The following is a 14,652-nucleotide window of genomic DNA, read 5'->3' as shown; positions in this document are numbered from 1 at the left end:
GTAAATGCAGTGGCTGGCTCAGCCTTAAAGAGCCAGGACATGTTGGACTCCACACTGAAGTCTTAATATTTGAGAAGTGTGTCTGACTTAGTTGCTCAACAGGAAGCTAGCCTGATAGTCTCACAACATGGACGGTCAGTCAGTGAGTCCACACGAGCAGAAGAAAGTGTCCAATGAGGTCAAGAATGAAAACATTTCATTTGCTCTTACAAAAACGTAAGAGTACAATATGTATGAGAGTACCGGAACACAGGGCGAATAAAATTGGTGGGAGGCATATAATAATCCAGCACAGATTTCTTCTTCATTTCCATTGAGGAAGATACACCTGCCTATACAAAACTGACATGAGGCTGGAATTCGGGGTTTTACTTAATGTTACAAAACAAGTCAGTGGTGACTGTCAATCCTTCTCTGTGCTATCAGGATCCCTTGTACATTCCCTTGGAGCACTATGTATAAAAACCTATTTACGGGGGGACACCTGGGTGGCTCAGTCAGTGAAATGTCTGACTTCAGCTCAGGTCATGATCTCGCAGTTTGTGGGTTCAAGCCCAGCATGGGACTCTGTACTGACAGCTTGGAGCCTACAGCCTGCTTCGGATTCTGTGTCTCCCTTGCTCTCTGCCCCTCCCCTGCTCGCACGCGCACTCTCTCTCTTTCTCTCAAAAACAAATAAACGTTAAAAAAATAAAAAAATAAAAACCAGTTCATCTCCCTCAAGACTGGCAACTCTTTCTCTTATATTCCAAACAGACCCTGCAAAGAAAAGGAACTCAAAGACTCTTCGGGGGCGCCTGGGTGGCTCAGTCGGTTAAGTGTCTGACTTTGGCTCAGGTCATGATCTCACAGTTCGTGGGTTTGAGCCCCACGTTGACAGCTCAGAGCCTGGAGCCTGCTTCAATTCTGTGTCTCCCTCTCTCTCTGCCCCTCGCCTGCTCACACTCTGTCTCTCTCTCAAAAATAAATAAACATAAAAAAAAAAAAAAGACTCTTCTACCAGTGCAATGAATGAGATGGTCTTGTTTACTCTTGCCATACATCCCTACCTTCTGAACTTTGGGTACAGCACCCCCCGCTAATGAAAATCTGGGATGTTTTTATATTACTGGAAAAGTTCTCTATCATTTCATTTTTGATACTCTAGATTTTTCTTCTTCAAAACAGTGTGACTATTTAGGAGGAAACGGCTAACTCCGACAGAAAAAAATGCTTACTGGCTTGAAAGGCAGTAAAAATGTATGTGCTCAATTCACTGAGGAGAAGTGGCTGATGAATTACTGAAAAGAAAACAACATTCCTGTTTTTAAGTAAATAACCACCCCCCCCCAGTACATTTTGGTTTTTCATGCCCTAAAATAAGAAGATAGAATACAACAGAAGAAAACCCAATTAAATAAAAAATTAGGACAAAAACGGAGCCCCAAGGGCGGCAGCAAGGTGACATTAACCCTTTAATGGCTGGACGCTTACAAGTCATTCTCATGGACAATCACCACAGACCAGGACGCTAGGTACCTGGCCTCAGGGACTGCTAATACCCCGCCAGTAAGAGCAGACACCAAAAGGTGCCTATTACACGGCCAGAATTTTTCAAAACGCAAATTCACGTAATCCTTACAAAAATCCAGTAAGTGCAACCATCATCCCCACTGCTACAGATGAGAAAACAGGCACAGGGAGACTGAATAAATTGTCGGAGGTTGAGCAGCTCTTAAGTGGCAGAACCAGGACTCAAACCCCAAAACGCTGGCTGTACAGTCTTGAATCCATGGAGCTGAGCTGCCGCCGCTACAGGGTCCTCTGCGTACCCCCAAATGACAAGCAGGGGGTCCACCTGCACATACGCAGAATAATCCATCAGGAAAATGACTTGCTAGGATAAAAACTCCGGGTCTCCCTCAAGAGGAAACCTACTCCAGAGGGTGAACTTACTGAGCACGCCTCCCTCCTCTCATTCCTCAAACCCCACTGACGGAAAAGGTTAAAGACAATAAACCAGAATGGTGCGAGATAACAGGCCAATGTCTTATCAGATGAAAATGGCTCCAGGGGGAGAACAGCACAATAATCACAAGTAAAAACCGGAATAAAAGGTCTGCTACAGAGAGGAAAACTACTCTTTCTGATGACACGAAGTGTAGCAGAAATGCAAATCGGAGGTGACAAGTATACAGACTGACTTTCTGGGGTTATCGCCAGGGCGATGTGTTACGTGACGGCCCAGAGCGCTAGCACTGAACAACAGCTCGCTCGCTCTCAACAGGCGGCCTTATCTCCAAGCATGGTCCTCGCTTGCGGAGTGGAGTCTGTGCCTGGGCCTTCCCAGAAACACATGAAAGAAAAAAACAGCAGAGACATCCCTACCAAGGGCTGCACCACAGCCAAGCGCTCTGTGCTCACAGCGAAAATGTCCTCGCGGCAATCGTGGGGACCTCAGCTGGCTCCTCACCTTCCAGACTCCGAGCCGCCTGCTTACAAGTGTGCCCAGCCCTGAAGCGCCCTGAGGGAGCCCCTGCCATTAGGAAAGAGGCCTACCGCTGAAACAGTATTACAAAACTTTTGAGGAAACTTAGTGTAACTGACCTAATCCTATACACATCTGTAAATAGGTTGGATCACCAAGGATCAAAACATACAATTCAAAGAGCCAAGACGAAAGGAAAGGAGTCAAAATTAACAGAAAAACCTGACAGTGAAATCATAACAAATTCTCAGTTATCTGTACCGATGGAGGATTTGAGGCACAAGAACCCTCAGAACTACTTAGAGCCGGCACGGAAAATGTTTTGATTTCTACCACCAAAGAAAACTGATACACCACCCAAAGAAAATGCTACGCAGACTGATATTAAAATAAACTTTTATTCTCTAAGGATATATGCACAGAAACCAAATTCTGGCCTTAGCTTGAAGTCCAAAACTTATCCAGCCTTGGGCAAATTAACACTTCCCTGTCTTAATTTTCCTATATATTAAGCATGGACAGTGTTTTTGGCCCCATCTGCCTCAAAGAGATGGATTAACAATCAAAAGAGAAGAAGTATGTTTAAAAAGATTTTGAAAAGTATAAAGTACCATCCAAATGCAAGGTGATGCCGTTAGCCGAAGACAAGGCTGCACACCGGGAAGTCGATGGAATCCAGCTTCGGCGGAAGAGTTTGCTACAAAAGGTTCACATACCGTCGGCACGGACGTGCCTCTCTAGTGTCCATTTCCTAAGATCAGCTGATTTACAGCCAACGGTTCTCAACTACTCTGGGCGGTCAGAACAACTGCCATATGATCCGCTCCAAGAGAAACTGAGGAAAAGGCCTTTGCTGGTGTCAACAGATTCAAAAGAAAACACGGAGTTCTGCAGTCTGGGGTGAGGCTCCTGAATAGAACACAGGATCTGAACAGTTAAATCCAGGGAACCAGAGAAATACTGCCAGCAGTTCAGTCATTCGATGGTACCGCTCACCAAGAAATGATCTCCTATGCAGCTCCAGACCGACCTCAGTCTGAAGACAAAAGTCTGAATAAGACTGACATCCTTGGCAATCAGGTTTAAGCACTAACTAAATACAGGTTTCTTCAGGAATCTCTGAGTTCCAAACGGTGGACCAAGCAACTGGCTGTACTAAGAAGTCCAGACGACACTCGAGACAAAACCTGGTAAAACGTGTATAATAACTAGTACAAGAGTGACAGTGAACAGCCACTGCTAACTAGAATGGCAAGGTATCAAGCACCTTAAAATGACATGCACATAAATCACAGGATATAAGGAAATGTTCCGTAGTACTTTTTTGAATGTTTCTTTCTTTTTGAGAGAGAAAGAGACAGAGCGTGAGGAGGGGAGGGGCAGAGAGACAGGGAGACACAGAATCAGAAGCAGGCTCCAGGCTCTGAGCTGTCAGCAGAGCCTCACGCGGAGCTGGAACCCACGAGCCAAAGTCAGATGCTTAATGGACTGAGCGACCCAGGCACCCCTCAAGTTGAGGTTTTAACAGGGTTCTTCATAAATGTTAAGTTCTTTACGATTTGCTTTCCATTTAAAGAAATAAGAGAGCAACCAAATATTTGAATAGCTTCCTTGGATGGATTCATATCAATCATGAAAACTAAATTTATGAAACAGATGGGGAAATTTAAACACGAGCTGGGTCTTCGATGATAAAAGAGTGTGGCTTATTTTTTAAAAATCAAGAGTGGCCTCTGTTATCTTTTAGAGATACATTATCTTCTAGAAATACATACTAAAGTGTTTGCTGATGACATGACAGGATGTCTGGGAACTACATCAAAAGAACATGGGGAAGCAGGCTGGAGTACAAACAGATGAAAGACTGGCCACGTGCTGATAACTGCTGAGCCGGGCGCTGGATTCACAGGGGTCATCATACTGCTTACCTTTTAATATCCAGGTGAAATTTTCATAATAAAATGCTTTCAGCGGGACTAAAAGGGGACTTGTTCTTACCTCTGCTAGAATCTTTTACTACAATGTCAGAGATTTCAAACAGTTTCAGAGGAAGGGGCATCTTCCGATTCGCAGCTATGGTCTTTAGGAGGCCAGGAAGAAGGGTAGTGCGTGCCACCTACAGGAGAACACGTGAAATTGCACTGACCGAAGGAGAACCAAACCGACCTGGTGACAAGGCCAGAACTCAACAGCTTCACAGCAAGACTCTTCTGGAAAATGCAATGCCTAAATATCCAAATCATTTTTAATTTTCAATTCCAAGACAAAAACTTAAAATATTCTGGCTTCCAAACTTAAAAAATGAAAAGTCACAAAACTTGATCCCAAAATGAGAAACAAGTATTATAAATACAATGCTTGTATCTAGGATTGGTTATTTAAGACTTCAAATATATAAATTTTCATATCCTGCTTTATTTTATAAAGAAATTGAAGGAGATTACAAGAAACCCAAGTATTTATATAAGTTAAATCAGAATCAAATTCTTAAAAACCAAGACCAGGGAAAATGTAAATGCAATTAAAATACCATGACAACGAGAAAAAAGAACACAAATACGTAAGCACTAAAAAAAATTATGCAGTTGCTATGGGCAAGCTGTGACTATAGTTTTCAGCTTCGTAGCCAAAGAAATACAACCAGACATCCTAGTTCTTAAAAACAAAACAGCTTCCCTACTTCTGTCTCAAATAAATTTCTCATTCTGAGCTCAAGGAGACAGGTGGGCTTTCGATGCATCACGTGACCAGACCAGTTTTATGAGGAGTAGGAAACCGTCATCAAGAACGTGGGCCCTGGAGTCAGACACCAGCACTGCCATCCTCTGCCCAGACGACTGCGTGAGCTCACGCTGGTTTCTCGGCTTCCACTCCTGCTCCCCTGCTCAAAAATCTAATAGGTTTCCACCCAACTGTGAATAAAACCATGCCCTACATGGGGTCCTTGTATCTAAATCTGGCCCTGGCATCCTCTCCAACTTCAACACACGCTGCCCCCACTGGGCGTACCGGGCTTTGGCCACACTCCGTGGAAGAGCAGACTTCCACCTCAGGCCTCCACGCCTCCTCCCTACCTCCACTTCATACGTTCTTCCTCTGGACTCACATGTGGCGGCCTTACTTTCTTTAGGTCTCTTCTCAACAGGTCCTCTCCCACAAAGGCCCGTCTGTCCTGACCACCCTGACTAAAACAGCAGCCCCTCTGAGATCCTACAGGCGTAACAGTAATAAGCCCCTAAGACTTGCTAGTAGAATGTGTGTTGAGGAAAGAGAACGGATTTCCTATCAATCTCACTCTCGCAATTGCTGCGAGCAGCCTCAATCTCGGTGCTTTTCTAAATACCGCTCACGTTCGCGAATGGAGAGAAAGTGCCCAAGCCAATCAGAAACAAAACTGCAGTGTTAAAAGAAAGCTTAACTTACTGTAATACAGACAAGCTTCCTGTGTAAATAATTTTTCTTAGGTCCCCCCCCCCCCCATTTTACAGATAAGCCTTATTTGCTTGTTTAGAAACTCAAACGGCAATACAAAAAGTGAAAACTGAATCCAATCAAACTTCTACATCTACCTACCGACATACTAGAAATGTAGGGGACCAGTGGAACGTATTCCACAAGATCTTAACTGTGGGAACTCTACAGGACAAATGACCCCGTTTCTTCAACAAATAAAGTGAAAGGGAGAGAGGAAAAGACAGAGATGGCTAGAGGAGCAATCTGTAAATTAAAAAGACTTAAGAAACACATCAACTTTGTACAAACATTTGAATGCCAAATCAAACTATTAGAAAACTTGAGACAACTGGAAAAATGTGAACAATGATTGGCTACTTAAGGATACTAAAGAATACTATTGCTGACTTGGGGGAATGTGGTAACGTTCTGTAATTTTGTTTATAATTATAATAAAAATTTACATGTCTTAACTAAATGACATTTCTTCTTATATCCATTCTCTAACATCTCTGTGAGAAAATACCCCCAAATTAAGAATTATGCAAGAGAAAGAATGGGCTTAGACAATAAATGGGAGTTACAAGTCCACAAACAACTTTACATTTAACCATAAGCAAACAGAAACCTGTCAGCCCCATGAGTAACGGTAGGATATATCTGCTAGTAAACCATGAGTAAACTGCAGAATCTGTCGAATCCAAAAGATAGCCTCTCATCTAATGTATTTTATGCAGAATTATTGATTCTGAAAGTGTGCTAAACCACTACTATTTATAGTGATATTTAATGTGCTTCTGATTTGTTTTCCTCCCACTTACATAGAAAACAGAATGTAAACCTAAAGAACATTACCTCATCTTACATCTATCAAGCTTGATAAACAAAACTGGGAGAAAATGGAAAACCTGGAATAAACGCAAATAAAAACCCAGTTAAGATTTACTGAAAAATCCCTGTACCCAAATGATTTTGAGTGTCTCCTATTAAAAAGAACACCATAAGAGAGAGCAGTAGAAAAGCTAGTGGGCCTCAAAGCAAACTTATGATCACAATCTTTCCAAATTGGCATAATTCTTCAAAGTTCTGACACTGAGTACCGAGAAACAACTCATGTACTTGGTGCATGTTATTATCAATTAGTTCTTTAAACAGCCTCGCCCTAATCTACCGCATTAGTGGGTAGCCCTATAGATTAAATCTAACTTTAAAAAAAAATCTAAATTTTAACATTTTTAGAACTTTAAACATTTTTAGAATTGAGCCTTCTTTTACAGATGTGAAAACCACAGAACTATCTCAAGAGTTCACATGTTATTAACAGCATTAATTTATTTGAAAGCATTTCTTCCCAATTCTAAGATTCCCCTTGATTCCAAACCCGGTTAAAGAAAAATCATCAAGAGGGGCACCTGGGTGGCTCAGTCGGTTAAGTATCCGACTTCGGCCCAGATCATGATCTCACAGTTCGTGAGTTCGAGCCCCGCATCAGGCTCTGTGCTGACAGCTCAGAGCCTGGAACCTGCTTCGGACTGTTTCTCCCTCTCTCTCTGCCCCTCACCTGCATGCACTCTCTCTCTCTCAAAAATAAATAAAACGTTAAAAAAGTTTAAAAGAAAAAAAGAAAAATCATCAAGAATTGCGCCTGTAACCAAAACAGAATGAGAGCGAGCCAGTAGGAAAGAGGGGAGATGGTTTAAGGTCATTAATAAGCAAAGGTATCATAATCTATAAAAGAGCGTTTCGAGGTAATATCATAGTCTACAATGTAAATCATTTAACACTTACTAAGGTAGTATCATTCGCACTGACATATTCCTACACCCTATGTGAAACTGCCATTGAACTAAAGGATTACCATGAAAAAAAATGGAGACGGCTTAGTCAAAAACTGATGTAGCAACTAATTTCAAAGTGAATGACTTCACAGAGGTACTGTGAATAGTTACTGACTCATTTACTACAAATGGGTAGAAAAGATGAAAACTTCAAATAGTACTTAAAAAGTCAACTGATCTGAAAGGAATGAAATGGAAAGTTCAGGTAAGACTGGGCTACACAGCACAGAGCAAGCAAAGACCCACTGTACATCAATCAAGAAAAGATTACAAAAAGGTGTTAAGAATTTGTCAACAAAGTATGCAGGAACCAACTATCCTCTATCCAAGAAGAGACTTTTAAAAAGCTCTAAGACTTTGTTATCTGAAGTATAATAACTTCTGTACCACCTCTCAGTATTTACTCAGACTCTTAGCTACTTAGAATTCTCACCTGGAATTCAGCTGTCTTAGGATTACTTATGTGGACTGCCTTTGTTGCAGAGATGTCCGAACCAAGTTTATCAGCAATATCTTCTTGGGAGCACTAAGAAGTACATACAAAATAAATAAGGAAAAACAATGACTAAATTGAATATACAAAATATTTAAGGCTATAAGTCAACTTATGGTCTTGTAGCAATGTAGATTCTCTGTATAAAGAAGTTAAAAAAAAAAAAAAGAATACATGTATCAACTACTTCAGGGTCACAGCAGATATAATTTCACATTAACAGTTCTTTTACAAGCAGTTCTATCTATGATACAGAGGCAAAGTAAGTTTTCCACATGTTGATGGTGCTATAACTGTATCTGGGCCCTTCCTAAGCTAGCCTCTCACTTACCAGTCTAGTCTCTTACAACTAGCTACCCATTCCCTGAATCTTACACTCTTCCTTCCTTCCTTTTACCCTAAGTGCCTTCCCCCAACCTACCTACTACCATCCCCCAACAGAGTTCTACCTCTTCCATAGATATATTCCTAGTGACTCCAACTTCTCTCTCCTGGTGTTCCTATGGCTTCGTTTTGATTACCATTATAATGTCTGCTAAATACATACTGACTTACGGTAGAATGACAGGAGTAAGAGCAGAATTCAAGCGGCCTGAATTCTGCCCAACATTCTTTCTACTTGATCATTTAACTTCTGTGCATCTGTGCTTGATAAAGCTCTGAGGAATAAACTCTTAAGCACTCACCCACCAAACAGAGAAAGAGGCTGGTCACAAAACCAGGATGATAGGCAGAAGGTATGAAAATAAAACTCACTATTAGATGCATTACATCTAACAAATGAGTTAACAAGATAATGCAAATAAAGCACCTGGCACAAACTAAGCGCTCAAAGAAATATTAACAGTGATGCTTAATAAATTACTAAGAACAAGTATCACATATTAATGCTAACTGCTGCAAAGGAGTTTAAAACTTAACATGAAAACTGATGTACCATCAGGGTACTGAACTATCTCCAACATTAGGTGATGTTGCCTAATTGCACTATTTTACCAAATGGTCTTCAAGGGCTAGTTAGTCTGCATTTCTCTTGGGGGGAAAAAGAAACACGGATGGGCTCAGATTTTATGTCAATGCCAGTTCTAATGATTCTTGCCATGCTCTCTTGGGAGGGATACTGAAGCCACATCCAGGCAGAGCAGAAAAAAGCTCCCTGATCTGCCATGGCTGCAGAGGTAGAGAATCATGGCAGGCATACTGGGAATAATCAAATTTTCTCTACAACACGGAGGTGGTTTTATAACAAGATATAATGTGATGAATTAGGAAATGCAATTTAAATAATGCAATCTACTCTCAAAAAGAACTCGTCTGTATTAAAAAAAAAAAAAAAACACATCGTTCTGCACAGCAACATAGGTAGGTATGTGAGTGACCTTGTACTTTATCACAACAATGGAGGAAAACGGACTGAGATTAGAAGCAGTTTAAATTTTTTCTTTTTAAACACTACTTCTGCAAAAAGGCAGGGAAACACACATGCCGAAGTCTAAACAGCAGTTAGTTCTGGGGAGGAAAATAGGGTTAGAATCCAGAGGGCCAACAGAAGGGAACAGTTATGGTTTACTCTACATGGTTCTGTGCAGGTTTTGAATCCTTTCAAATCAATCCTATATCACTTCATTTAAATTTTTTTTTTAAGATTTATTTATTTTTGAGAAAGAGCATGAGCAGGGGAGGGGCAGAGAGCGGGGAGGGACGCAGAATCCAAAGCAGGCTCCAGGCTCCAAGCTGTCAGCACAGGGCCCAACATAGGGCTCTAACCCAAGAACCGTGAGATCATGACCTGAGCCAAACTCGAATGCTTAACTGAATGAGCCACCCACCTGGGTGTTAAGTGTCCGACTTCAGCTCAGGTCATGATCTCACAGTTCGTGGGTTCGAGTCCCGCGTTGGGCTCTGTGCTGACAGCTCAGAACCTGGAACCTGCTTTGGATTCTGCATCCCTCCCCCATCTCTGCCCCTTCTCTGCTTGCGTTGTGTCTTGCTCTCTCAAAAATAAATAAATGTTAAAAAATAATTTTTAAATAAAATAAAATGCAATACATTTCTTGGGGCACCTGGGTGGTTCGGTCAGTTAAGCGTCTGACTTCGGCTCAGCTCATGATCTCAAGGTTCATGAATTCAAGCCCCATGTCAGGCCCTGCGTTGACAGCTCAGAACCCGGAGCCTGCTTTGGATTCTGTGTCTCCCTCTCTCTGGCCCCTCCCCAGCTCATGCTCTGTTTCTCTCTCAGAAAGAAATAAAACATTAAAAACAATTAAAAAAACAAATTTAAAATCTAAATAAAGGACTAGTGAATCAGCAAAATGAAAATGTTGACCGACAAGATACGTGAGATCCCTTCCCCTGTTAGCATCCTACAAATACAAATGCTCACTGAAAGGACCCGGAGAGGTTGCATCTCCCTCTCCCCACATACGTAGTAGCGTAGCCCCCACTCCTGCCTTCTGTAAATACAACACTGAGAAGTCTATGTCTGGAGTCGAGTTGAGGGGAGAAAACGAATTAGTTTTGTTTTCCTTTGGTTTGGGTTTTGCCCTACGTCATTAAGCAGAAGCTTGCTTGAATACTCAAGAACCACACTGTAGGCACCACATAAATGCTCAGCAAGAGAAGAAGGAACTATAAACGGCATACATATTTTATTCTTTTCAAATGGTCAATCTGCAGGGGGAAGGGGATTTCCTTCTATTTTGTAATAAAATTCATTTCCTGATTCAAGCCTTTTATGTCAGCTTTTCAACTCAAAGCAAATGTTGTGAACATGTTCAAAGACCAGTTTAATGTGTAACAGTCCACAAACCCTTAACCAGGGCGGCATCTAGTGGGCACAGACACAACCAAATTAAGACTAAATATTCTAACTTCATCAGTCTGGTTATGAAATTCATTGCGAATTCAACCCTTAACATTTCCATGCTAATAAAAAATACACAGTTATCTGTCATTTAAGACTGTTTTGTCCTTCATGATTTTCAGTGACTAAAAAGAAAACATTTCTTCACTAGAAATTGTACGTTCTCAAGTGAAAACATTTTTCTAGAACCTGGAAATGTTAGCAGTCTGGCTTTTGTAAGTTCGTGTCAGGAATCGGAGAATACAGTAATTCGGGGATTCACTGTCAACAATCAGCTGCACAGAAAAGCACACAGGACATACCAGAGCAAAGGTAAGCGCTTCGGTGAATCCGGCGGCCGCCATGTCATACCGTAGGAGCTCTGTGAGCTTATTAAGAGGAAACTGGAAGAAAGATATTTCACCTCAATAAAATGTCCTACTAACAAAAGGTTTAAACAAAACACGTCATTAAAAGGAAAACCCCCTCCCATCCTAATACCGCTAGCACCCCCATTTTAGCCCTCCCCACCGCCCCACTACCCCACTATTCCTACACAGATGTACAAACCCCCGCTTGACCTCTCCCACACCAAACTTCTGCCTTCAGGCCAGGTTGAGGAAATGAATATCCCAGTTCGAGATTCAAAAGGGCTCCAAACTCGAAACCTGTCTTTCTTCAAGTACTAGCCATCACAAGTTTTCAACTTACTCTAATCCACTGGGCATCTGTTTTGTATCCTCTCCATAGCAAATGCCTCTCATGGCACAGCATGTCCAAAGGCTACTTAATTCCTATGTTCTGTTTTTCCCAAAACCTTCCTGGCATTCAATAATCAGTCTCTCACAATAAGGAATATTTATTTAAGGGTGCAATCTTACTTGATTAGCTATGGTGTATGTTTTCGGGAGAGCCATCTGAATGTTGTTATATCCGTAAGCAATAGCTGCGTCTTCCACAATATCACATGCGTGGATAACGTCAGCTCTGGTTGGAGGGATCTCAATCTCAATCTGATTCCCGTCGCCTATTACTTCTGACTTTAAATGCATCCTGGTTAGAAGCTTGGCAATATTTTCTGGAGTTTCTCTGAAACAGGAATGTACAATCCATAAACTTCACTGGATTACTTAAAACATGCTTATATTTTGGGGTGCCTGGGTGGCTCAGTGGGCTCAGTCATGATCTCATGGTTTGAGTTCGAGCCCCGTGTCGGGTCGGGCTCTGTGCTGACAGCTCGGAGCCTGGAGCCTGCTTCTGTTTCTGTGTCTCCCTCTCTCTCTGCCCCTCCCCTGCTCACACTCTGTCTCTGTCTCTCTCAAATATAAATAAACATTAAAAAATTTTTTAAAATGTTTATATTTTGTTTTAAAATACCCTAAGTATCACCTTTCTTTTGGAGTTCCGTTAGACACTAGATATCACAACAGAGGAGTTATTATCACTTACTCTGAAAAGATATGAAAACCCTAAGCATTCTTCCAAGAAAAATTAAAGTCCTGTGGGTACTTCATTCTTGAATTCTCTCCAACAGTAAATAAATGTTTTCAAAGCTTACCTGATTCCAACTTTTTTGTTAATTAGATCAGCTCTCACTATCTCTTTTCGGTAAGCCAGTTCCTTCAAAGAGAAAAAGTTTGAGAAGCTTCAATCATTCCCTGTCAGCTACAGTGTTAGACTCTAATTTTACGTCATCTTACTGTGGCAGTTTGCCCTCCCAAAAAACCGTTGTTTTTAGAAAAACCGTTTGTTAGAGCGAGACACTGAAAATAAACATAACGTTTCGAAAACATTATGGAGGAATAAATCTGCTACATTACGTTCATAACTGAACATTCTACTTGCTAGACAACAGGAACTTCTCAGAAATATAAAATGTCAAACACTTTTCTCTTAGATGATCAATCACCACTCTCTACAATAAAACCCTGGTACATCATTTCTAAGATGCTTATAAATCCTAAGGATTTTGAATCTCCTCTCATGCAAGCAGGTGTATACGACCAAGAAAGAGTTCAAATACCACCGTGTACTATCAAATATCACCATTAAGCTAAATCTAAGTGTTACAAAGAAACTCCTTTCTTATCATTTATTCTGGTGGGGAATGCGACCAGGCCCCCCCAGGCAGTCCTAGCGACCATCAATCTGCTCTAGAAGGTAGGGCTGGAAGCATCTCATAAATTGGTACTCACTCCCCTTCAAACAGCACATAACTGTGCCACGTTAGGTAGGAACAAATATGTATAAAACTCAGGCTTTTCGGCACCTTTGCACACATATCTATGAATGTTTCTTATCACTAAATTACTCTCAAAAGTATAACTACCACTAACAAAAAAGGCTATACATCTAAAAATGTTTTGATCCAAGTAAGGACAATGGGCCAGAGCCCTGCCATTCAAAATGCAGTTCTCAGGCAGAAGCATCATCATCACCCAAGTGCCTCTTAGAAATGCAGACTCTTCGGCCTTGTTGCTGGGAGCAGTGACAATGGATCTACTGAATCCAGATCTGATACCAAGATCCTGAGCTGATGTGACTGCACGTTAGGGTTTAAAAAGTACAAAACCAGATGCTAATGACCGCCACAGAAACAACCTTCACTGAGTCGTTAATATGAACTAAACAGTACAAGACACTTTGAAGATACTAACCTTAACCCTCACAACAGATACTATTAGATTTCTTATTTGTAAAACGAGAATAGTAAATTTTAGATGAGTAACTATTCCCTGATCACAACAATGGTAAGCTGCTGAGGTTGTGATGCTATATTCCCGGTGCTTACAAACATGCTCACAAGAGAATAAGCACTTGGTATACAATTAATGAGTAAGTGTGTCCAAGTAGCGAATGAACAAACACGTGAACTGACATGTTCAGGCAGCCTAATTCCAAGGCTCACACCATTAACCACTAGCCTCTCTCACTGCCTTCCACTTATCTTTTCACGTCCTCTTATTCTTTTATATGAAATAACAGAAGACTAGGAAGAACTTCCAAAGTGTTTTAAAAAACATGCTAATTCATATGAGGAACAATCAGTTCCTCAGAAGGTCATTCTCTTCTGGGAGGACAATCTGAGAAGAGCTGTTTTAATCTACATTTATAAGGAAATAAATTAACAAATGACAACACTGATACAGTACTCCTGTTCAGAAATCCCATCATTTCAAATTTATGAAACCTCTTTATAATGCAAACAAATTCAAGGAATTAGCTACATGAGAAAAGTCAACCAAATTTTAACGTATCTTTTTCTTCCTCAAAGTACATATTTCACTTTTGTTAATACTTGATTCTTGGGGCGTCTGGGTGGCTCAGTCGGTTGGGTGGCTGACTTCAGCTCAGGTCACGATCTCACAGCCCAGGAGTTCAAGCCCTGCGTCGGGCTCTGTGCTGACAGCTCAGAGCCCGGAGCCTGCTTCGGATTCTGTGTCTCCCTCTCTCTCTGCCCCTCCCCTGCTCATACTCTGTCTCTGTCTCTCAAAAATAAACATTAAAAAAAAAGTTAAACAAAAAACACTTGACAGTTCTTCACATTAAAGAGAAAAAA

General features: G+C 41.2%; 1 protein-coding gene across 2 annotated transcripts in view; it reads right to left on the bottom strand.

Moving 5' to 3' along the window:
• Positions 1-14,652, bottom strand: part of FARSB (phenylalanyl-tRNA synthetase subunit beta) — a 72,225-nt gene that overhangs the window by 33,294 nt on the left and 24,279 nt on the right. For both annotated transcript variants that reach the window (XM_049615838.1, XM_049615839.1), the window contains exons 11-15: positions 12,652-12,713; positions 11,975-12,182; positions 11,417-11,497; positions 8,192-8,284; positions 4,466-4,583 (exon numbers count right to left, since the gene is read on the bottom strand). In XM_049615838.1, coding sequence (XP_049471795.1) covers positions 4,466-4,583; positions 8,192-8,284; positions 11,417-11,497; positions 11,975-12,182; positions 12,652-12,713 — 562 coding nt within the window. The remainder of the gene's footprint in view (positions 1-4,465; positions 4,584-8,191; positions 8,285-11,416; positions 11,498-11,974; positions 12,183-12,651; positions 12,714-14,652) is intronic.

This window comes from Panthera uncia, assembly GCF_023721935.1.
Source record: "Panthera uncia isolate 11264 chromosome C1 unlocalized genomic scaffold, Puncia_PCG_1.0 HiC_scaffold_3, whole genome shotgun sequence".
In the NCBI taxonomy this organism is placed as follows: Eukaryota; Metazoa; Chordata; class Mammalia; order Carnivora; family Felidae; genus Panthera; species Panthera uncia.
Note: the sequence above shows the minus strand (reverse complement) of the source record. Positions and strands in the feature narration are given on the sequence as shown.